Here is a 24,803-nt window from a genome sequence, read left to right on the forward strand (position 1 = left end):
GGTTCAAATTCTGGTCCTCAGATTTATGGGGCAAGCACTCTTACCATTTCCTTTTTTTTTTTNGTTTGCAGCCTAGGAGGAACAACAATATGAACTAACCAGTAACCACAGGGCTCTCTGGTACTAAACCACCAATCAAAGAAAATACACAGAGAGACTATGGCTCTCGCTGCATATGTAGCAGAGGATGGCCTAGTCGGCCATCAATGGGAGGAGAGGCCCTTGGTCCTGTGAGGGTTCTATGCCCCAGTATAGGGAATAAATGCCTGGGCCAGGAAGTGGGAGTGGGTAGGTTGGGGATCAGGGGGAGGAGGGAGAGGATAGGGGATTTTTGGAGGGGAAACTAGGAAAGGGAATAACATTTGAAATGTAAATAAAGAAAATATCTAATAAAAAATAAAAATTAAAAAAAAACCAAACTGGTATTTTTAACCCTGTTTTCCCAAACCACAGTCAGTGATAAATCCTGAGAGTTCTGGAGCTGGAAAAGTACTGTAAACTCTTGGTGTGTGGGTCTTTAAGCTTTATTTAGCCTTTGAAGGCATGAAAGAAAACTGTACAAAATGCTTTGAAGGTTATAGGAAAGTTGGTTTTCATTAATAGATAGATGCCTCAATCTAGCCAAGTTTCTGTCCAGAATTGCTAACACAAGATCAAATGTCTTATCATTTAGCGTAAATCAGTTTGGAAGTCGATGTGGGATCGTCATCAGCCAGCAAAGCTATGAGAGAAGTATTCTGGAGGTAACGAAATTGGGCAACAGAACACTGTCCATAAAGAGTGTAGGAGACTTAAAGAAAACAATTCATTTTGTAGCAGATGAGTATAATAAATGTACAAAAAAATGGGTAAGATGGACCCTAAGGGGTAAAGAATAGGTAAGCAGGGAGCCTTTTGAAAAGGCCATCCCTGGAGTGATGAGTGCAGAGGTCATTTGAGGAAGGCAGAGGTGTAGAAGCAATCCAAGGCTGTGTCCCACATGGAGAAGATGTGCATCCAGACTAAAAGACCCCACAGGATTGCCAGCACAGGGATGAAAACTCACATTGTAAACAATAAGAACACTGAGGACAAAGAAGACCCTACAGGTTCCCAGAAGTAAACAAGTCAGGTATTGGGATCAGAGCCAGTTTAGAGCAGCCACCGTCTTAAAAGGCATCCATCCCACCATCAGCCACATGCTCACAAAAGCACTTCCCAGGTGCTGTTAACTTAGGAAACCACAGAGTCTGCCTCTCACAAGGAAGGAAGGAAGCCAGCAGAGGAAGGCACTAAGTACAGTAACAAATGTAATGGAAAGGAGAATCAAAACAAAGCATGAGGATGATGGAGTCGGTGCCCTGATGATGACTGTACAGGTGTAGACAGATCACAGTTCTTTTGATGGGCTGTGTGGTGAGAAATGCATGTGTGTAAGGATGAAGAATGAAAAAAAGCTAAAAATGTAGATAGCAATCAATAGCATAAACATCTTAAACCAATAGGGATACATGCATGAAATCGCTGGGGTGTATATATAATTGTTACATCAGAAAACATAGTACAACCATTACTTAGAGACAACTATGTTTTGTGGAGGTAAGTCTCAGAAGAAACTAAAGTTACGTAAAATGGTAGGAAATGTCTCTTCCATTTTAAAGCCCTAAACAACTTATTTCAAATATGCGTATATTTTTCTATTAAAAACTGAAAATAGAAAAGAGATGGAGGATGTTTACATGGGAAATGGCATTTGAGAAGTCAAGAGATGGTGGGAAGGGAAGGAGAGACGATTTCATAGGTAAATGGTCCTTGTAAGTTTTCATGAAACATGAGCACTTCTCAGAATGTAGGAAGCATTTTTTAAAACTCGAGGTGGAGTAGAGCAGATGGATTGGCACTGAGGACTCCCCATGGTTAGTGTCTGGTTGCGTAGTCTCTATTTATCTCTTTGTTGTAGTTGTTAAAACAGTTTGAATATCACATAGGTATTACTAAAGAATAGACTCCAGTCTTGCATTGGTACTCCTTTTGAACATAAAACTTCCCTCACATCACTCCCTTCTGTACATTTCTTAAATAATCGGTTTCATCTTGTACTGGCTAGTCAACCTGACATAAGCTGGAGTCATCAGAGAAGAGCAAATCTCAATTGAGTAAATGTCTCCATGAGATCCAGCTGTATGGCATTTTTAGAAATTAGTAATCAATGGAATAGGGCCTAGCCCATGGTGGGTGGTGCCATCCCTGTGCTGGAGGTCCTGGGTTCTATAAGACAGCGGGCTGGGCAGGCCAAGAAGAGCAAGCCTCTTGGTTCCTGTCCTGCATGAGTTTCTGCCCTCCCTGTTTTTAATGATGAACTGTGAGCAAAATAAACCCTTTCTTCTCCAAGTTGCTTTTGGTCATGGTGTTTCATCACAGCAATAGTAATTCTAAGACATGACTTTTGTATAGATTAACTTAACAGTGATTTCTTTCCCTAACTTTCCAGTCATTTAGTAAACAAATGGTGGAGGTGTTTTCATTCCCAGAAGTACCTTAAATCTGTAATGATCATCTAGTAGAAGGATTCTGACCTCAAGAAAAGAATTTGGAGAAATCTAAGGATGTCTTCCACTAACAATGTTATTGCTGAGGTTTAAGTCAGAACCAGACAGGATGAAGCAGTAATGAGCCTTTTCTTTTTTTCTTTTGTCCTGATATAGATAAAAAGATGTTCTGTGAGAACAATCATGATTTCAGTTGTCTTCAGCTCTGTGCTTATGAATCCTTTGAGATAATTTGTTAATTAGGAGTTACTGTGGTTCCAGAACTTTGGGGTTCAAAACAATCACTTGAGGAGATTTGTTAAAGGCAGAAATTCATAGGCCCTGATAGCCAGAACTTTAGATGCCACAGGGGTGATATAGGACAAAGGAAGCCTCGTTGTCAAGGGACTCTCCAGGTGACTGATGTAGTCAGTGCAGAAGATGATGTTGCCCTGTTAGACCACATGAGTTCTGCCTTTCAGCCTGGAGACACTGCTTTTCACTTCAAACTTCTTCTATCTGAAGAGGCAGGCTCTCTCAATAGTACCTCTGAAACTGTGGTCCTGGATTAAGAAGCCTCCAAGTTGCCAGGAATTGGTCAAAATGCAGATTCTTATACACTACTTTGTATCTATAGAATCAGGAATGTGTAGGACCTGACTCTAGTTTTACAAACCCTTCATAGGCTGTATGAAAGTATGTCAGTATGAAAACAGCTGGTGTGGTTCATTGATCTCAAAGTTGCCCAATATCAAGAATCACCTAAAAGTTTCACAAATTTCCCCAAAAGCCTCCTTGTCTGGGGACCACCTGCTCACACATATGAAGTATCAGAGACATTTGCATTTCAACTATAACATTGTGCTTTCCTTTAGGCAGAAACATTGTTTTCTTTTCTTGCTGTGACTTTATTGCACATTTAAGTATCTTCCTACTTTATCTTTCTCATAATTGTCTTTAGTATTCTGGACTATGTACGTTTTTATGGGTTTTTTGTTTGCAGTTCTGTAAATTAAACTCACATCCTCACAAGTGTTAGCCATGGACTCTACCACTAACCCACAACTTCAGCCTTCAGATAAATTTTATAGTCATTTCCTTTTTAAAAAATTTATTACTGTCAGAACAACCTATGGAATAGATTCTATTGTTATTGCCATTTTGTAGATTAAAAAAAAAAAAACACTCTCTCCAAGAGAGAAAGTGACAAGATTGTACATCCACACAGCAAGTGATGGGCAGAACATGAAAGTAAGCTTACGTCTAGAAGCATCTAGCTTGGGACATGGAGGAGCACGGTAGCAGTGATAAAGATGTAATGACTGGCATTTTACTGGTACACTGAGCAGCATTCTAAGTACAGATATTGCATCACTTAAACTAAAAACAATTCTGTAAGGCAAGAACTATTGTTATTCCCAATATGGAAGTATGCAAACTGACCAGTTAGAAAACCTTCCCAATAAGAAATCTAATGTCTATGCCCTAACTCTTCCCATCTCTTAATTTCTGTAAATTATATGAATAGATACAAAAATAGGGTCATCGTGTCACTTGCATATTTTGCTCTTATTTGATACCCACCACCCACAATTGCACACTCGCGCTACCTCCTCCACCCTAACAAATCACGTTGAGATTTTGATTGAGTTTCTGTGAATATGCATAAGTATAGCTACCACAAAGCACATGTGATTGTCAAAATACAAATTGAAATGAGCCAGATGAAAATTAAAACTCTGGTCCTAATTGCACTACCATCATTCCAAGTAGTTCTCAGATTCAGGTGGGCCCCACAGACTGCTTCAGCCATGGCAGAAGGCTGTGGTAATGCCGCAGTGGGTCTTCAAGTTATTTGTTTCTTTTTACCCCTGAATTAGTCCGGGTTCTCTAGCATCACAGAACTTATGGAATGAATCTCTCTAAATATCAAGAGACTTTATTGGAATGACTTACAGGCTGTATTCCCTTAGCCCAACAATGGCTAGCTCTGAAGTGAAAGTCAAAGAATCTTGTAGTTGCTCAGTCCCACAAGTCTGGATGTCTCAGACACTGGTCTTCTGTATATGGTGGAAGATGTCGGCTCCCATGCCCTTGAAGAAATGGGTGTGCTAACAAGGCGAGAGCAAGCAGGCAAAGGGCAAAACTTTCCTTCTTCCATGCTCTTATATGGGTTTCCAGCAGAAAGTGTGGCCAGATTAGAAGTGTGTCTTCCCTTCAAGATCAGAACTAAAGGCAAATGTCTACCTGCTTCAAAATCTATATCAGAGGTGTGACCTCCTACCATAGAGGTCTGGACCCACCTTAAACCAAGCAGAATATCTGTCACAGGTGTTCCCTCCATTTCTGAGTTGAAGTTTGTTTCAGATATAGTTAAGGTGACAACCAAGGATAGCCATCACACGCCCTCAACCCCGGTACTAGGGCTTGAACCTGTGCCCTCATCCATGCCAGGCAGATTCTCTGGCATTGAGCTACATCCTAGCCCCCTTTGTTTTTACCTCTCATTGTTTTCATCTTTATATTTTGAGCAAAGCTGTTATTAAATTTCACAGGTTGGCCTTAAATATATGCAGAAATCTAGGGCAGCTTTGTAGTTCTGCCATCCCTACCTCAGCTTCCCTCCCTGGTAGCTGAGCCCAGTCCTGCCATGCTCTCCTGTGAGCATCTTTCATCTTTGCCTGAGTATTTTTTTTTTGGTGTTTTTTTGAATTTTTTTTAAAAAAATTGTTTTTGATAGTTCCTTGTAGTTTATATAAATATAGTTAATTTAATATTTGTGTACTGGCCTGATACCTTTCCCTTTATCTCAGTTCTTGGGCTATTTCTTCATTATATAGTGTAGGGGGCATGCCGGTCCTTTGGCTTCAGGTAAGCGCTAGGGAAACCAGGGATGTTAAAGACACATACATGGTTGTCTCTTCAAACAAAGTGTTCTGCCCAGAAGGCTGGGGATGGATGTGGTTAATAGCCTTTGCATTATCTGTGTGCACAGGCCATATCAATCCTCCCCAGAACTTTATCTGAGCTTATTTGTCTCCGTCTATGCACACAGGACTGAGTTAATTATCACCAGGAACATTCTGCAAATGACACTGAGCTTAGATGACTAAAGTAAACTACTTGGGGTCAGACCCCAGAAGGTTGGTTACTGAATGGTTGCTGAATGGTGCTGGATCCAGCTACCTCCCTATCTTCTTGTAGATCATTACTGTGCTGGCCATGGTGGACGGACACACACACACACACACACACACACACACACACCAAGCATAGGATTTCTCTGTATTAGATCATAGTACCTGTTAACAAAGATACAGTTTCTTCTTTTGTAATACTTGTGACTTTGCTTCTGTTCTCCTTAAGGTCTTTGTGAGAACCATGTTCCTGCCTTAGAAGGAAAGCATTTGTCATTATTGTTGAGAGAAATACTACCTGTAGATTTCCCGCAGGAGACTTTTTATCAAGCTCAGGACCATTTTCTTCTTTGACTACTTTGCTTGCAGTATTTTTTTTTTTTTTTTTTTTTTTTTTGAGACAGTGTTTCTCTGTGTAGCCCTGACTGTCCTTGGAACTCACTTTGTAGACCAGGCTGGCCTCGAACTCAGAAATCCACCTGCCTCTGCCTCCCGAGTGCTGGGATCAAAGGCGTGCGCCACCACGCCCAGTGCTTGCAGTATTTTAAGATCATTTCATGGTTGCTTCCTCCTCCTCTTCCTCCTCTTCCTCTACCACCACCACTTGGGCCTTGTTTGCCTCCAGTCTCAATGTAGCCCCCACTAGCATGAAATCTCTGTTTTTCCTCAGCCTCTTGACTGCTGGGATTATAGGTTTGAGCTACCATGCTCAACTCTCCTTTATGCTATGAATATAGTGTATTATATATTATATTATAATTAATTTATTCATATAAATAAAATATTTGATTTTACAAGTTAAAATAATAATTAAATTTTATTTTTTCACATTTATTAGAGAGGGGGGAGAGTGTGTGTATGGGGGGGGAGCGTGCGTGGGTGCATGCGTGCGTGCACGTGCCAGGGCACACAGGTGGAAAGATAGATTACCTTGCTGGAGTCCATTCTCTTCATTGTGTGGATCCTGGGGATCACATTCAGGTGAAGGCTTGGTTGCAGGTACCTCTGCCCACTGAGCCATCTCACTGGCCCACAAATTTATAGTTTTCTACAATAAACTCTTGCTTATTTTCCTGTTTATAAGCCATTGAATTTGATTTGCCTGTGTGTGGGGACTAATTTAGTTAGAAGTTTATGTAGTGTTCATTACTTTGTTTCATGCTTCACACTGCCTTTCTCTAGTTTTTATTAGTGTAACATTGATTTCTTAGAAGAGTTTTTCCTTCTATACTCTAAAGGTCTCTCTATAGGATTGCTATTATCCCATTAGTCAATGACTGGCAGAGCTGGCCAGTTAGGCTCTAAGTCTTGGCTGAACTTTGTGGGGAGATTTTAAATTACTGGTTATTTTCTTCACTTAGTATAGTTCAACTTAGACTTCTTTTTTCTTGTAGCACGTTTGAATACTTGTCCCTTTTAAAAGATACTCTAATTTCAAGTAAGCACTAAAATTGGTAGGCTTAACTTGTAAACAGTGCTACCTTACTGTCCTTTTTAATTGATTTGTTTAATTACCATATGAATAATAAGTTTCATTCTGACTATTGTTGTGGGGGAGTTAGGAGTGTGCTTATGTGTCTATATTCCTATTATAAAAATAAACATATTTAGTTTGGGGTTTGGCTTGTGTCACTTAGCCTGACTTCCCTTTTGTAGGTTCTTAATCTTATCGATAAAAGAAACAATAGACTCAGAAGCAGCATCTTTCTTTCTTTCTTTCTTCCTCTCGCTCATTTATTCATTCATTTGACTTCACGATCTAAGCAGCAGGTCAGGCAGCCTACACATGCTGGCCGCGATGGGGAGCAGGAAAGTAGCTGAAGAGATGAGAAGGTCCTCAGCTTTTTTTGAGTTAATATCACAGACAGGCTCAGTAAGCTGGCGTAGCCTGAGACAGAATGAGAATGTCTAGGGTTTCAGAGGGAGTGCATTTCTTCCTTTGGATGGTTAATATTTCATTTCTTACAGGTTCTAGATGTTAATTCTTGATCAGATATACAGTTGATAAGATTTTCTCCCATATGCCTGCTGTCTCCTGCACTTGGGTAATTGTCCCCCCATTGTAAAATACTTCTGCATTTCATGCAGTATTATTTGTCAGTTTGTACAGTTATTTCCTGAACTAATGGAAGCCTTGTGAGAACATTTGCTCTAGCAGTTGTTGGTGTTCTGGGTTACCGGGGATGATGGTGAGAGAGAGAGAAAGACATCAGATACAAGAGGCCTCTCTGCAGCCTGGAAACAGCTCTGATGAACTGGCTGCCTGGGAGCTTCACAGAAGCCTCTCTATTGTTACACAAAAGTCACTCTTATTGATTCCTTGTGATTTTGAGATCAGGCCGCCCAGTCCTGCTCACTTCCCAGTCTCTATTATCCACCCTTTGATCTTGCAACCTTCCACAAAATAAAAATCATACAAACAAAAAAAGGAAAGAAAAGTACAGAGAACATCTCTCATCATGGAAGCTGTAGCTTGTCACAGTGCGTCCCACGTTATATCTCTGTCCACACATCTTGCTGCTGTTCATTGCAATGAGTCAACAGTCAGAGTCATTGTCTCTGTCTTCTGTGACATGATCAATATTGGACCCTGGGACTGGAAACTTCTCCTGGTTATCCTGTTGTTGCCCTGTGTCATGGAGATCCTGTAGCTTTGGATCTGCAGGACTGACCCTTTTACTTACCCCACCCATTTGAAGGTGATACAGATTTGGGAGTGAGCCAACTCAGAGCCATCATCTGGGCCTGAGTTGCTCAGGTCTTTGCCTCTTCCTTATCTGCACCACCAGGGTGAGCTCTCCAGCACTATTCTGGCTAAATCCCCCAGTAGATCCATCGACGAAAGGCAAAGGTCTCCAGCTCTCATGCCCTCAGGCCAGCTCACCTTAAGGCATCCAGAACCAGCTCCACTGTACTGCCCTGCCAGGAAGCATTCGCCCAAAAGGCACTTTTAGCAAGTCTTTTCCACATACCAAAACCTCTCATCTGATTTAAGGAACCATTACTTAAGCAATTTTCAGACTTTCTGGTTTGCCAGGACTCAGGTCTAAGTTATGCAAACGAAAACAACGTCAGAATCTCAGATAGCAACCAGTGACTAATCACAAAAGGCGATTTCACAGCCTATGTGCCAGCACTCAGAGCTTATCCAGATACAATGGCTCTGCTAAAATTAGCTACACATTTTAGGGTTTCTGTGGCCTGCCAGTGACCCATTTTGGATGGTTTTGCATGGGGTGAGACAGATGGGGATCTATTTTTCAACGTTGGGAATGTGGTATTAGGGAAGGACTCTTTTGTCGGAATGTAGCATGACTATTAGCCAACGTGGAGCAAATATTATTGTAACCTCCCCAGTACTCTTCTTAATTATGGTCATTGCAGCGAAATAAGCAAGACATAATGCGATAGCTAGTTCTGTGGTAATGGTGATGGGAGTGTATATCTCCCTTCTAGAAGGAGAGCGACTGGAATTTCCCCCATCACACACCGTTCCACTGGTGAGCACGGCTCCACGTAGTCTTGGGTGCAGAGCAAATAGGAGGTGAATGATTAACTGAGGTTGGGACTTAGATGCAGCGCTTGTGAGTGCTGTTAACTGAGGTTGGGACCTGTGATGCAGTGCTTGCAAGTGCATCACCCAGGCTGGCCAGACTTTGCAGTGCTGGAGTGCTCCTGTAAGTGACTCCAGCAAGCTAGTGGCTCACCAAGTTCATTTGGGTGGAATTGTTTCAATGGCCCATTGGCTCTGCTCTTTGAGGGTTAACAGATGTGTGTTCATTCTCTCCAGGGGAAGTCACACAAACTGTGAATATCTTGCTTTCCCGGCATGAGTCACTGAAGAGGCTTTTCCCCCAATGAGTACTTAGGACAAATTTGTCAAAAATTAGGTGGCTGCAGGTATGCATATTTATTTCTGGATCTTCTGCTCCCTCCCATTGATCTGGTATCAGGTTTTGTGTCATTAAATGCTGATGTGGCCCTTACAGTTCTGTAGTGGAACTTGAAACCAGGTGTAGTGATGTTGTCACCGATACTCCTACTATTGGCTAGTCAAAGTGTTTTTTGAGTCAGTGTCCTTCCTAGAACTGTTTTTGGCCTTCTGTGACAAATGCCGCTTGCATTTTGATAGTGATCGCATTAAATCTGTAAGTCTTCTTGGTAACATGGCCGTCATCACAATTCATAACGTCCTGAAGTTTGGGAGACTAGTGGGTGCTATTATCTTGACAGAATCTAGAACCACCTTGGAGAAGGGCCTCTGGGTGTGCCTGTGGAGGGATCATTTTGATTGCATTCATTGATGTGGGAAGATCCATCTCAGTTGTGGACAGGACCATTTCCTGGGCTGAGGAATGCTGAGCTGTATAAGATGGAGAAATAGCGGGTCAGCAGCAACAGCCATTATTTATTTCTCTACTTTTTGGGTATGGATGCAACGTTCCTGATGTTCCAAATGCCTGCTTCCCTGTTTTAGTTCCCTGTTATGATAGACTGTACTGTGACAGAGGTAATCCTTTCTTGGAGTTTCTTTTGTTAAGGGCATTTTGATTACAGCAACAGGAAAAGAAACTACAGCAAGATGGTTTGTTTGTTGGTTTGGTTTTGGTTTTTTTGTTTGTTTGTTTGTCTTCAATTTTTTTCTTCAGTGTGCTAAGGTCTCATTATACAAGCTTTTCACCTTCTCTGTTTGGTTTATTTCTAGGTATTTTACTGTTTAAATTATTATATTTTAATTTTTCCTAATGTATTTTTCTTTATAAGTATGCTATTGGTGTACTAAAATAGCTGATGGTTTTCATGTCAATTTTATATCTTGCTGCTCTGTTGAAAGTGTTGCTCATATTTAATATTTCTTTGGTGGCTGAGTGTAATGTGTGTGCCTTTAATCCTAGGAGTTGAGAGGCAGAAGATAGATCTCTGTGATTTTAAGATGTATGTATACCAGCCTGGTATACATAGGGAGTTCTAGGACAGCAAGATCTACCTAATAAAACTCCATTTCTTAGTTACTGTTCTAGTGCTGTGAAGAGACACCATGGCCAAGGTAGAAAGCATTTAGTTGGGGGCTTGCTCATAGTTTAAAGGATTAGTCCATGATCTTCATGACAGGAAGTAGACAGGCATGACACTGGAGCAGTAGCTGAGAGCTTTATGGAGAAGGGGGTAAGGCAAGGCAGAGAGTTGGGGAGCAAGGGAGCAAGAGTAAGAGAATAAGAGGTAAGAGAGCAAGGAGGGGGTAAGCAGCTCCTTTTATAGTGGGCTGGGCCTACCTGGCTGTTACCAGGTAACTGTGGGGAGGAGCATACCTGGCTGTTGCCAGGTAACTGTGGGGGTGGAGTCCAGACAGACTACTAGGAGCTTGGGGCATTGCCTACTGACTGATGACCACACACCTCTCTTCAGGGGGCCAGGGGGCGGGGACGGGGTGGGGGTGGGGGGACCAGTTGGAGGCTGTAGCTGCAACAGGAGCCAGGGGCCCAGGAGGCGTGGCCAAACACCTGCCGTCCCTTAGGGTCACCAGGGTTCCAGGCCTGTGCTCAACTGGGGACCAGGCTGTCTGTGTACAGCTCACTGCTCCACATGAGCTACTTGCTATTCTTCCTCTCTAAAACCTCTTGAGTTGGGCTTGCTTGCCTGGTTCACGTTGCTCTCAGCACTACTGTCTTTCATGCTCATACTACCATGTCCCATCTCAAGGTGTTAAACTGCTCTTCTAAATCCAAAGTCCACAGTGCAAACAAGCAGCGTGATCATACCTGTCACAGTAATAACCCACACCTGGCACCAACTTCTTAGTCACTGTTTTCTTGCCTTGAAGAGACACCATGGCCAAGGCAACTCTTCTAAAAGAAAGCATTTAATTGGGGACTTGCTTACAGTTTTAGAGGATTATTCCATGATTAATACAGCAGGAAGCAGCCAGGCATCTTGCTTGAGCAGTAGCTGAGAGCTGTATATCCTAATCAGCAGGCAGAAGCAGAAGAGGTGTGTGTGGGGGGAGGGGGGGGCACTGGTAGGGAGTGACAGACAGACAGACAGACAACCTAAAGCCCCGCTGCCAGTGATATATCTCCCCGCAAAGAGGCTTTCTAATCTTTCCCAAGCAGTCCTACAAAGCAGTGTAAGGGTCTAGGATTTGCCAATGAATGATACCCCGGACTCAAATAGTATGTAAATGCAAGGAGTGTTTTATTCTGCAGTTTACCGTTACCTTGAAGTGAGCTCACAGGCTGGATTTAAAGCACATTAGGGGAATTCATGTGGGTCCTGAGAACAGACCATGTATCTTCTGCAGGAGCAATAAGTGCTCTGACTGGTGGAGCCATGTCTCCAGCCTTTGAAATGTATATTACTTTTCTTATGTATTGTATCAGGGAGGAGATGCACACATTAGCGCAGGTGCTCATAGAGTCTAGAGGAACTTGATCCCATTGGAGCTGGAGCAGGAGTGTGTGAGCTGCCCCACCATGAGTGCCAGCATCTGAACTTGGGTTGAACAAAATGAACTCTTAACTTCTGAGCCATCTCTCTAGCCCTTGATGTGTATATATTGGTTGAGTCATCCTTGATCCTTGAAGTGAAACCAGCTTAATCATGATTTTTATCATAATTTTTATTTGTTGTTGAATTTGATTTGCAAGTATTTTATTTAGGACTTTTGCATGGGTTTTCCTAAGGAAAACTAGTCTATAGTTTTAATATTATGTCCTTATCTGATTTCAGTACTGGCTCATTGAATTGAGTTTGAGTGTTCTTTCCATTTCTATCTTATGAAGTACTTCAAGGAGTTGATTTTAACTTTTTTTAAAGGCCTGTTAGATATGAGCAGAGAATCTGTCCAGTCCTGAGCTTTTTGTGTTGAGAATCCACCTATTATGGCTCTTATGTCATTGCTTGTTATAGGCCTGTTTGAGTTGTTTGTATTTTCTTGATTCAATTTTGGTGGGTTATTTGTGTTTTTTTGTTTGTTTGTTTGTGAAATATGTTTTTAAAGTATTCCCTAATTGTCATGAATTTTATTGTAATCTGCTTGATGTCCCCCATCTTATCTGAAATTTTACAGATTTAGGTCTTGTCTTAAGGGTTGGTTGATTTTATTTTTTTCAAAGGGCAGTTAATGCATTTTTTTCTAGTCTTTTGATTTCTGTTTTGATAAATTTCTGCCCTTCTTTTCTGGTGTTTTTTTTTTTTTTTTATTTCCATTTCTGCCCTTGGGCTTGACTTGTTCCTGTTTTTACATCTCAATGTGCATCTCTAAATGCTTGGGAGCACTCGAGATTTTCAGTGTAATCACTAGCTTTTACTTAGTCTTTCCTCTTAGGACATCCTATGCTGTTGGGCTGTCATTTTCATTTGATTCTGGGATTTAAAATTTTTTTTTTTATTTTTCACATATGGGAGTTTTATCTACATGTGTGTCTGTGCACCCAGAAAGGGCCAGAAAAAGGCACTGGCTCTCCATTGGAACTCAAGTTACAGAAGCTTATGAGCCTCCAAGTAGGAGCTAGGAATTGAGCAGCTAGTGTTCTTAAATGATGAGCCATTTCTCAAGCCCCAATTTATTATTTAAAAAAAAAAATCCCTGATGTTGCCTGCAACCCACTGGTCATTCAAAAGCATGTTGTCCAGTCCTGCATTTGTTTGCATAGTTTCTGTCATTTCTCTTGTTATTGGTTTTTAGTTTATTCAGTTATGATTTGATAAGTTGACTTTTTTTTTTCATTTGGAGACATTTGCACTATGGCCTAACATGTGATTTATGTCAGAGAAGGTTTCAGAAGATTAATATTCTATAGTTGGTCATTTGGAATATAGTGTCGACTGACTCTGACATTTCTTTATTGACTTTTAGTATGGATGATCTCTCTAAAGATAAGTGTTATATGAAGCTGTTCACTATTACTTTATCAGGATCTACTTCCTCTTTTATGTCTATTAATATTTGTTGGATAGATTGAGAGTTCCAATATTTGATGCATAGAAATAATTCATTTTTGGTTAATCATTAACTTCTTTGATATGCAATGATCAGCTTTATCACTTCTGGTTAATTTTGGATTGAAGTCTGCCTTATCAACTACTAGAGTAGGTAGATATGCCTGCTTCTTTGGCACTCCACTTGAGGGTGCATCGATTCTCACCCTTCCACTCCTGTCTGTGTCTTTGCCAGTGAGGTGTGTTTCTTTTAGACAACATATAGTTCAATCTTATTTTTCTAACCTAATCAGCTACCACAGACCTTTTAATTGTAGTGTTAATACCATTTACATTTAGAATTACTATATAGAGTAATTTCTGTCATTTCATTGTTTTTCCTGTTTGGTTATATTTTTCTTTGTTATTTTCTTTCTCCCTGTATCAGTTAAGGGTTTGGGGGTTGACTGGGTTTGGGGGTTGACTAATTTGGATATGATTCATCATTGACTGTTTTGCTTTCATTCATCTCTCTCTCTCAGAAATATATTCTCTCGTGTGTTGATACTGCATTCCTTCTTTCTGATTTGAATTCACCTGTATGGCTTTGTGGTAATGGATTTCTTTAACTTTTTTAGGTCTCAGAATACCCTTATCTGCTGATTTTAAAAGATAACCTTATGGGGGCTGGAGAGATAGCTTAGTTATTAAGAGCACTGACTGCTCTTCCGAAGGTCCTGAGTTCAATTCCCAGCAACCACATGGTGGCTCACAACCATCTGTAATGAGATCTGACTCCCTCTTCTGGAGTGTTAGAAGATAGCTACAGTGTAATCCTATAATAAATAATTAAATCTTAAAAAAAAAAAAAAACTTTAAACGATAACCTTACTTTATATCTTTATTAGACATCATTTAACCTCAGGGCTTGAAATACATCATTCATGCTCTCATGACACTTAGTTCTGTTGAGTGCTCTGATGTTATTTATACGTGTTTGCTTTTGTATGTCAGTTGACATCTTTCTCTTACATCCCTAATATTGTTCCTTGTTATGTGTTTTTGTCATCTTGGCCATAATAGGTCTCTAGTCATGTCTGTGTAAGACTTTAAATGTGTACTTTTCTTGGATGTCACTGTATTTAGATTTGGGAAGTCTAGGCTATCAATCACTAACAAGATTTTTTTTCTTTTCTTATTTTTTCTTTTCTTTCTTTCTTCCTTTCTTTCTTCCTTTAATTACTCAGTGCTGTCTTCTCTCCTTTTATTCTTTATTTTGGGAATTTGTCTTTTTTTACAATTTTCATTTTGATTTGCCTATATAAAGGTATATTAATTTTGTTGCATTATTCAAAAACCAATTTGGCTTTACTGATTTTTCTCTAATGGCATTTGTTTTCTATTCTATTTTTCCTATATTCTTTTTGAAAATGACTTATTTATTTGTATTCAATGTATATAAATGTTTGTCTGCATGTACACTACATACTTGGTACCAAGGAGGCCAGGAAGAGTGTGTGCTCCCTTGAACTGAAGTTACAGCTGCAATGTTACTGCTGGAAAACTAACCCATGTCCTCTGCAAGAGCAGCAAGTTCTCTTAATGACTCAACCATTTCTCTGGCCCCATTTTTTAAAGTAATTAAGTAATTACTTTTTTAAGTAATTATTTGTTTGTTTGTTTTTTGTCTGGAGCCATGGCCTTGTGGAAAATTTCTAGCTTAAACAACCCCGAGAGAATATTCGTGGTCATAGCAGAAAGAATATTTGTGGGTAGAGAGAGCACTGTGATCCTTGGTTCCAGGAGCCGAAGGTTGCCACCTGACCTTCAGAGAGCCCCTTGACCCCAGGTTTGCCCTGACCTGTAGGGATAATCAGTGGAGACCTAAGGGCTGGGGAGAGAGCATGGGAGGGACAAGAAACACGCAAGACAATTAGACTGATCAAGCTCTGAAAAACTTTATTCTGGGATGGCAATATAAGAAAGAGGAGTCTTCAAGGGAGGGGGGAAGAGCCCATGGGCTCTTTGAAGGTCAGGAGGCAATCTTCATCTCCTGGAACCAACGGTAACAGTGACCTCTCTACCCACAAATATTCTTTCTGCTATGACCACGAATGTTCTCTCAGGGCTGTTTATGTAAGCTAGAAATTTTCCACAAGTCCATGGCTACGACCATGGCTCCCAGCAACTCTTAATTGGATACTTTATGTTTATATTTCAAATGTTATCCCCTTTCCCAGTTTTCCCTCTGCAAACCCCCTATCCCATCCCCCCTTACATCCCCTCAGTTCTCTGAGGGTGCTCCCCAACTCAGCCACTCCCAAATTACCTGCTTCTTATTTCTAGCTATTTCTAATAATACTTTTCATTGCCTTGTGATCAGAGGGTATATTTTGCATTTTATTCCTTTAAATTTATTGAAACTTACTTTATGTCCTAGCATTATAGGCAAATGAATATTGATATATAATCAAATAAATGTTATCTCTCTGCATATAAAGTGTTTTATATATGTCAATTATATTAACTTGATCAATAAGTGTTGTTTTGGTCTTCTGTACTCTGGTTAATTTTCTCTTGATTTTGTTATTTTCTTTTTTTTTTTTTTAATCTATTTTGGTCTTTTTTTTGAGATAGATAGACTTTCACTTTGTAGCTCAGGATAACTTGAAAATTACTGTTGCCCAATCTATCCTTGAATAATGAATTATGGCATTCCCCCTGCCTCAAACACACACACACACACACACACACATACACTGAAGAGCACACAGTACACATAAACACCACATACACACCACACACACCACACATGCACATACACATCACACATAGAGACACACCACACATAGCACACATACACACACTACACATACATACACAAAACACATGCATGTACACACACACACAGCACACATACCCACAGAGAAACATAACCTGAAAGTAAATTTTGTCCTTAATTTCCTCGAAACCCATGTAATAGTCCTCTGCCTTTTTCAATGATTAACATCAAGCACACTGTCATGAATTTATCAGTAATTTCTGTTTCTATTTTAGGGGATGTGATCAACCTTGGCGACAGACAGCTCACTGTTATGCACATGCCAGGTCACTCCAGAGGCAGTATTTGCTTACACGATAAAGACCGTAAGGTGCTCTTCAGTGGTGACGTCGTGTATGATGGATCACTGATTGACTGGCTCCCATACAGCAGGATCAGTGACTATGTTGGGACTTGCGAGCGTCTCATAGAGTTGGTGGACCGAGGCCTTGTGGAGAAGGTGCTTCCCGGGCACTTCAATACCTTTGGTGCCGAAAGGCTGTTTCGTTTAGCTTCTAACTATATTTCAAAAGCTGGGATATGCCACAAAGTGTCTACTTTTGCCATGAGATCTCTTGCAAGTTTAGCTCTCCGTGTAACAAATCCTAGGACCTCACCCTAGTATCTGCACTGGTCATTTGTTTGTATTAACTGTGTAAATTAACCCAGTTCCCCCATGTTGTTGGAAACAGTTACTAGTGAGCATTTCAAAAAGTGCTTTAAGACCACAATTGTATGTTAGAGAAAAAGAGGATTAAGGAGGAAGCCAAAAGAAAAAAGAAAAAACAAAAACAAAAACAAAAACAAAAAAACCAGAGTCTTAGCTTAGTATCTTTTTCTTTTCTTCAAGGAAGAAGCCACTTAAACAAGCTTGCAATTGGCCAATGCTGTCATTTCAGAGTGTGTGTCCTGGCAATGTTGTGAAGTGCTCCATGCATTAAGGATGCACTCACAGCATCTCAAAGAACTGCCCTTGTCCCATAGTTTACTTCCCCAGATAATGACGGGGAAATCATATGGGGTTCTGTGCTTATAGTTTACACTTGATTTTATCTCCATATTTTATTTAAAGATAAAGTTTATTGGGTTCAAAAATAAAGTAGAACTCAACGTAAACTAGCATTTAGAATGACAGTTAAAACAGCCCATATTTGTGATCCTGGATTTTATGCCTCCTTTTTTATTTATTTTTTAATTTTTTGTATAAGGCATAGAACATGCTATCTAACTTTACAGTTGAACAGTACAATGGATTTTTGTCTTACTGCAAAGCTTTAAATGTAAATTGCAGAGCACTTCAGTAAAAAGCTACTGCTTGTTGTTTGTTATTGTGTAAGTAATATTTTCAAGTCATGAAAGTGAAATTCAAATGTATGTTATCTAACTATAAATTGTCAGATTTCTTAAAAGGACACTGTCAGGCAAATTTGAAAATAAACACATTGAGAATAATTTTTTATTATATCCTATTTTAGTATTAATAGATACTATAAACACATTTTTTTTGGGTTAAATAGCAATTTCAGTATTGTGTCATGTTTTACAGTACCAAAACAACTCCTGATATCTCTGACATCTTGATGTAAACAATTCTTTTCATTAATATAACATGTATATTACCACAGAAGAATATTTAAATTTGTTGCAGTATATGTATTATCTATTAACTAGAGCCAATGGCCTTCTTTTCCTGATTCACAACACCTGTTCCTGTTCAGTATCCGTTGTCTTAAACAAGAACAAGTCTATGTTCATATGTCATAGAAAATTACTAAACCGCAATTCAGTGATACTAGGTAAAATGTTTGGGTTCGGTGCTTTCAATAATAATAATAACTTCTCAAAACACCTTTTGGAATATTTCATAAAAGTTTTTAAAACAGTTTCCCACTACTTTTTTTTATTATTGCTGTTTTATTATTGACATTGTCGACCAAACAGATCTACTTTTGAAACTCAGATCACTCCGTACCAGCAGCTCTTGTTTCTGTCAAGTTATGTAACATTTTTTCTCTGCAAACTACCCAGGTTCTTTAGGTTTTTTATTCATTCAGTAGACACATATGCAGGCATGCATGTGTGATCTCACACACACAGACACAGACACACAGACACAGGCATGCCACATTTACACATAGGTACACAGTACTGTGCTAAACAATGTAGGATGTTCAAAAGTGAAAGAACTCACTATAGCTAGAAGTTAAGGCCACAACCCCCCCCAAAAAAATAATACATGCAAGTTGACATTAATAAATGTAATGCTTAAATGTAAAGGATACAAGGAAGGCTGTGAAGTTGGGTAAGGGCAAATTCCTTGGAAGAAGGGATTTTTTTAGTCAGATTTGGAGGGAGGCTGGGAAATAAAAAAGATGTGGGAAATAAAAAAGAAGTTTTCAGGAATTGGTAGATGGACTAGCCTATTCCTTGCGACTGTATAAATTTAATTTTCTGGAATCCCATTTCTTCCAAATATCATATGCTCAGCATGAAAAAGACGGGTTTGTGATATTGTATATGTGGCTCATTCTTAAAGTCAGATGAACTGAGCTGTCATGTGCCACCATATAAACCTTTGCTGACACTCAGAAAGGAGGTCATGATTGGCTCTGTCGTCCTTGAGGACGGTGGGTCTGTTTCAACTGGTGTCACAGTACCGAGAATAGAGATTGGTTCAGGGCGACTACAACCACTTAATAAGCCTTAAATATAGCCATTATTTTTGTATCAGCAGCACAAAATAAAGCCAAAAGTCCTTAATCATTGACTATTTTCTCATATTTTAGTATTTACTTTAAAATCAGGATAGAGTAGGCATTAAGCTTTATTAGGAAAATTTATTCCTGATGAGATGTTTATTTATTAAAAGTGCAATTTTTCAGTATGTTTTTTAAATTGCAATGTAAGATTGCGATATATTTCACTATTGCTACCCTGTGAAAATATGGAAGTAAATTTATACTCATTTGGTGTTCACAATCCATTTTAAATGTGCGCCCTGGAGGTAACTGGCCATCATCACACAGCATGGGCTAGGAACAATGCTAGTAAGTGCACACAGGTTTGCCTGCTCCCGACCACGCCCCCTCTTAAACCTGCACAATACACAGAATTGTCCACATAGATTTTTTTACTTTCTAACATGCCATATATGTGAAAATAAATCAAATAATATCAAATCCTAAGAGCAGTTTTAGAAAATATGAAAATATGTATTTTCACCCTGACAGTGACCCTTGTAAATTTATGATTTTTTTTTGAAATAGAATATTGTAGTGGAACTCAAGGTTGTCAAAATGTTAGACATGTCAAAATTATTTCTTATTTATTATTGCTAATAATGAGCTTGTGGACTTTCACTTTATTTAATTAATGTCTCTTTTTAACTGAGAAGCTTGAAGCAAACAGAAACTTTGTGTGTTATACTCATATAATTGAATATCTGGTTATATGTATTTGTTCTAATGTGGGAAATATGAATGTGACATGCACAAATTGTCCTATAATTTTCAAATATGTGTATGTAAACATTGGTGTGGTAACTATTAAAGTGGCCATGTATTTCAGTGTTCAAGTGGTGCTTTTTATATAACAACATATTTCTTTTAAATATCTTAGTATATACTATATAATACATTTTGTTTTACTAAATGAAACTTTGTAAAGTTCATAAAAATAAGGTATAGAGTCTGGGGAGAAGCTATACAGAACCCAGAAGCAGCAAAACACCTGTAGAGGCTGCTCGACTTCATGCACGAGGAAGCCAAAAGTCAGTGGATTCAGCAGCAGTACGGTTTCTCCCATGGGAGATAAAGTCGATAAAAACAAATCTGAAGTTGATTCAAAGTATAGATGTGTAAACCAGAGCTTATGTGTATGCAGTAGGAATGGGAGGAGCCCATTAAAAAGACTCAATTACAACAAAATTTAAGTCTTAATAGGAGCTTGGAAGACAAGAATGCTGAAAGCAATATGGAGTATGGAGGCCCAGCTTAAGCAGTTTCCCTATTAACAACTGGGCTAGAGACCATTCTTCTGGTATTTTGGCAAAGAATATGTCTAATTTCTTCTCTTGTCCTAAGAATCTGCCTGAGCCTAAATGGAAAAGTTTTATACTAATTCCAATAGCAGAGGAGATTTCAAGACAGCCTAGCATTGACTCTGTTGCATGATTATTAATAATCATTTTTTAATGCAGTTCTACAGTGAAAAATGGCAGGCAAGGAAAAAAGAATATAAAATACACTTTGAAGAAAAAAAAAAAAGCACTGCGGAATTTAATATAGGAGCCAGAGCTTGTGTTGAAATCTATAAGGAGAGGTAAGATGCTAAATTGAATGAAGGCATTGGTTCTCTCTGGCAAGACCCCATCCAGCTAAGCCTGCAATTTATAAAAGCAAGGAGCCTGTGGAATGTTTATTTTAAAAAAGCAACAAATCAAAGCTTGTGCAACTGTAATTCAAGCCGAGGCCAGGCTCCATCCCACTGCCAACAGTAGCCAAACAGTTCTGGCTTGAGTGTTCTAAACGATATACAAGTAAACAGGGTGTGGACTATTCCTGTGCAGTTAAGGAGAGCCACCGAGGCCAGGTGAGTTGGCAAGGAGTCCTGGCATGGAGGCCCCAAGAGGCCATCTGTGAGATCATGAATGTTAGGGTTCAGGAATTGCCACACAAACCGTATAAACACAGATCTCCATTAAGCAAGAATAGTTTATTGAATGCAAACCCTGATACTGAACGTTCAGGACCACAAAAAGGACTTGGAAGCTCTCGGGGTAGGTTTTGTTTAGGCAAAACCTTGGTTCAAAGGTTTAAAGGGCAAGGAGGGGAGCAATTGGCTAACTAGGCAAAGTATTATCAGCTAAACTGTAAGCTGATTGGTTCTGAGTAAGGTAAGGGGGTTGATGGGTGGCTGGTGAGCAGGAATTTCAGAGCATTGAGATAACAGAACATGAGTATTATAATCATAACTTTTTTGGCTTATTAGTAGCATTTTCAGTGTCAGTCATGAAAACAGGAAAAAGTGCCTGGTGATCAGCTTTGACTAACGCCTTATTAGATATAACAGTTCATACCGACCTTTGATTTTATGGTTCCTATGTAAAACTTTGTGGAATTTCTTAAGATTAGCAAAGTTCATACAGAACATTCAAAATGTATAGAATAAAACAGGGTATGTGGTCAGCATGTCCTTGAGCCAAGTCACTTCTCTGTGTCCCTGACTGACAGGCATGCTACAGTAACATTATGAAATAGCTGGCAGGTATGGGACAAAATGGCTACAGCTGTTCTGGGGGAAGAGAGGAGGGTCAGACCATAACAGTGAAAGTGAAAGCTGAGTTGCCTTAGGATGTTGGAGGTATGAGACCTATGGGATGTCTGCCAAGGAGAGCTGCAGACAGAATGAAACCAGAGAAAAGTGTGCTGTAGTCAGTGAAGCCAGACGGGCAGAGCCATTTAAGCTGCATGATATCAGTCATAGAACTACATGATTTGGAGTTTGCCTTGAGCCAACATTTCCTCACTCTGCCTCTTTTCTCCTCTTGGAATAGTAATGTGGGTTCTGCACCATTATATGCTAGACATACGTAATTTGCTTTTTGTTTCTAGGTGGGGATTAAAATTAAGAAATTGTCTTGGGTCTTAGAAGACATGTTATACTTTTAAACAGTGTTGAGGGTGTGAATGACTATGGAAACTTTTGAAGTGGAAATAAATGCATTTTGCATTATGATACAGCTGTGTGCCTAAGAGGCGCCAGGAAGTGGAATATAGTGGTTTGACTGAGAATGACCCCATAGGCTAATATGTCCCAATTCTTGGTCCCCAGATGGTGGAACTGTTTGAGAAGGATTAGGAGGTGTGGTCTTGCAGGAGGAGATGAGTCAATGGGGGAGGGCTCTGAGATTTCAAAGGCCCATACCATTTCCCACTTTGCTTTCTCTGCCTCATGCTTGTGGATGAAGGTGTCAGCTCTCAGCTACTGCCCCAACCCATGCCTCTCCCTCCTGCCATGCTTTCTTCATGATGAGCCTGGGCTCATCCTATGGATTAGATGTTTTCTTTTGCAGTTGCCCTGACCATGGTGTTTTATCACATCAGTAGAAAGTAACTAGGCAATAGTTTTAATAGATACTATACAGCTTAGTGTCTTTAAGGGCTTGTGTATTTGCTGATACATAGTAAAGATTAATATGCAAAGAACAGTTTTTACTAAGTGTTTGTTTGGATGGCTTTACTCTTAATAGAAAAAAAAAAAACCCTAGGATTCAGTTATCTATAATGTACTTGTTCATGATTGTCAACATTAGCTATAATTTTAAAACTCATTGTCAGAATAAGACTTAGAAAAACACTTAAAAATTGTTTTATGCTTATACATATATTTTCTATAATTTAGTTCTTATTGACTTAAAACTCACAAGTGCCCAGTACCAAATAAAACAGTAAAGCAATGAATATAGCATTTTTATAAAGAACAGTTGGTAATGTACTCTGTGTTTGTAAGTCATAATTAGATACTAGGAAGCTATTTTGGAAAATGAGACACAATGGAGAAAGGAAAACGGCAGGTGAATCATTGACCAAAGAATTAAAGAGATAGTTCAAGTTGTGTGTATGCCTCTGCCCGACCCACTGCAGCTTAAAGAGACAGTACAAGTTGTGTGTGTGCCCTCTGCCCTGTCCACTGCAGCCAGCTCCTTCTCTGGCTCTGCCTGTGTGAGCACTCATTACAGAGTAAGTATATCTTTTGTGGAACAGCAGCTAAGGAGACACCACTGCTCTCTGTTATGAGAGAAAACCAAAGGAAGGCATAGAAACTGAAAGCAAAAATAATAGTTATTTGAAAACATCAGGGCAGGATGTTTCTGTGAAGCAGCTTAAGACTGAGAGGCAGACACCACCCAGTAAACTAATGAAAGTCAATGTGAATGATTCAGGTTCTTAATGAAGCAGAGTTTGTCAAATCAATTCTGATTTGAAGGCAACCAATCTATAAAGCAGATACCTCTGCACAGTTGGTAACAAAGGTCTAAGATACAGTATATCTGGCCCAGAAGCAGATAGGAAATGCCTTCTAAAAAGAGAACCTGGGGGCTGGTGAGATGGCTCAGTGGGTAAGAGCACCCGACTGCTCTTCCGAAGGTCCAGAGTTCAAATCCCAGCAACCACATGGTGGCTCACAACCATCCGTAACAAGATCTGGCGCCCTCTTCTGGAGTGTCTGAAGACAGCTACAGTGTACTTACATATAATAAATAAATAAATCTTTTTTTTTAAAAAAAAAAGAGAACCTATCGATTTATTCTAGGATTTTCTGAAAGGCACAGAATACATTCTCAACTAGAAAGCTGCAATTTGGGACTCACTTTTAGTCTGATGCTCTCTCCCTGTGGGAGCCCCTCCTTCTATCACACTTCTGTTCCTTGGGAACTCTGCCTCTTGGCCCAGACTAACGGTCCTCCTCCTTCTTGCTGCCCTTCTGAGCCTTTACACTAGCTTGTTTCCACTCTTTGTATCACTTATCTGCAGAAACACTCTCGACAAGGCACCCCACAGCCACTACACTTGTCCATAGTGGGACAACAGCCACAAAAGAACAAGACAAGATGTATACACAAAGAAACAATACAAACATTGTAACTCTAGATGCCCAGATCCAGTGCAAAAAGAAAAACATGAACATGCAATATGGATGTTTCCTCCAGAATCCGGCAACTGTGTTGCAATAGGGCCCAAAGGAAAGCTACTTAGCTCAAGTCCAAGAGAAGGACTTCTGTAAGTGCCCAAGCTTACTGGGCCAAGGTCACCTGATATGGCCACAGGGTCAGCTGGGAAGGGAGCACAGCAAGACTGAGGTTGTGATATTTTATCGAGAACAATCAGAGTTTTTATACCTTTATTGGAAATACAATATAATGGCAATTGCCAAGATCAATACAGTTGTAACTGTCAGAATACAATAAAGTATGAAAACTATATAGGTTACACAAGATAATATCTAAGACCAATTGTCCTACCAGATTTGGATGGTTCCTTGACGACTAAGGGAGAATACAAAGAAACACAAAGCAGCCAGAATGCTTCACTGCCTGAGAGAGTGCATTTGTCTCATAAGAACTAGAAGGACCTTGTGCCCCAGGAGCCAGGGACTCTAATCTGAAAAACCTACGATGCATGCCTCTCAAGGCAGCTGGGCCAGGCCAACTCCATGATTGCCTGCAGACTTCAAAATATCAATTGTAAATGTGTCCAAGGACCTTAAAGAGGATATTGATAAATGCCTTAATGAAGACCATAAAAACACAAACAATATAATGAAATAATGAAAATGGGCTGGGCAGACAGCTCAGAGGCTAAGAACACTGGCTGCTCTTCTAGAGGACCTAGGTTCAATTCCCAGCTCCTGCACCCCAGC

The 24,803-nt window shown here is 39.8% G+C and overlaps 1 protein-coding gene across 1 annotated transcript in view; it reads left to right on the forward strand.

The window, feature by feature from the left end:
• Window positions 1-19,956, forward strand: part of Mblac2 (metallo-beta-lactamase domain containing 2) — a 33,463-nt gene extending 13,507 nt beyond the window's left edge. The window contains exon 2 of the mRNA XM_021180819.2: window positions 16,619-19,956. Within this exon, the coding sequence (XP_021036478.1) occupies window positions 16,619-17,004 (386 nt within the window). The 3' untranslated portion in view covers window positions 17,005-19,956. The remainder of the gene's footprint in view (window positions 1-16,618) is intronic.
• The last annotated feature ends 4,847 nt before the right edge of the window (window positions 19,957-24,803 follow it).

Source organism: Mus caroli, chromosome 13, assembly GCF_900094665.2.
Source record: "Mus caroli chromosome 13, CAROLI_EIJ_v1.1, whole genome shotgun sequence".
Lineage (NCBI taxonomy): Eukaryota > Metazoa > Chordata > Mammalia > Rodentia > Muridae > Mus > Mus caroli.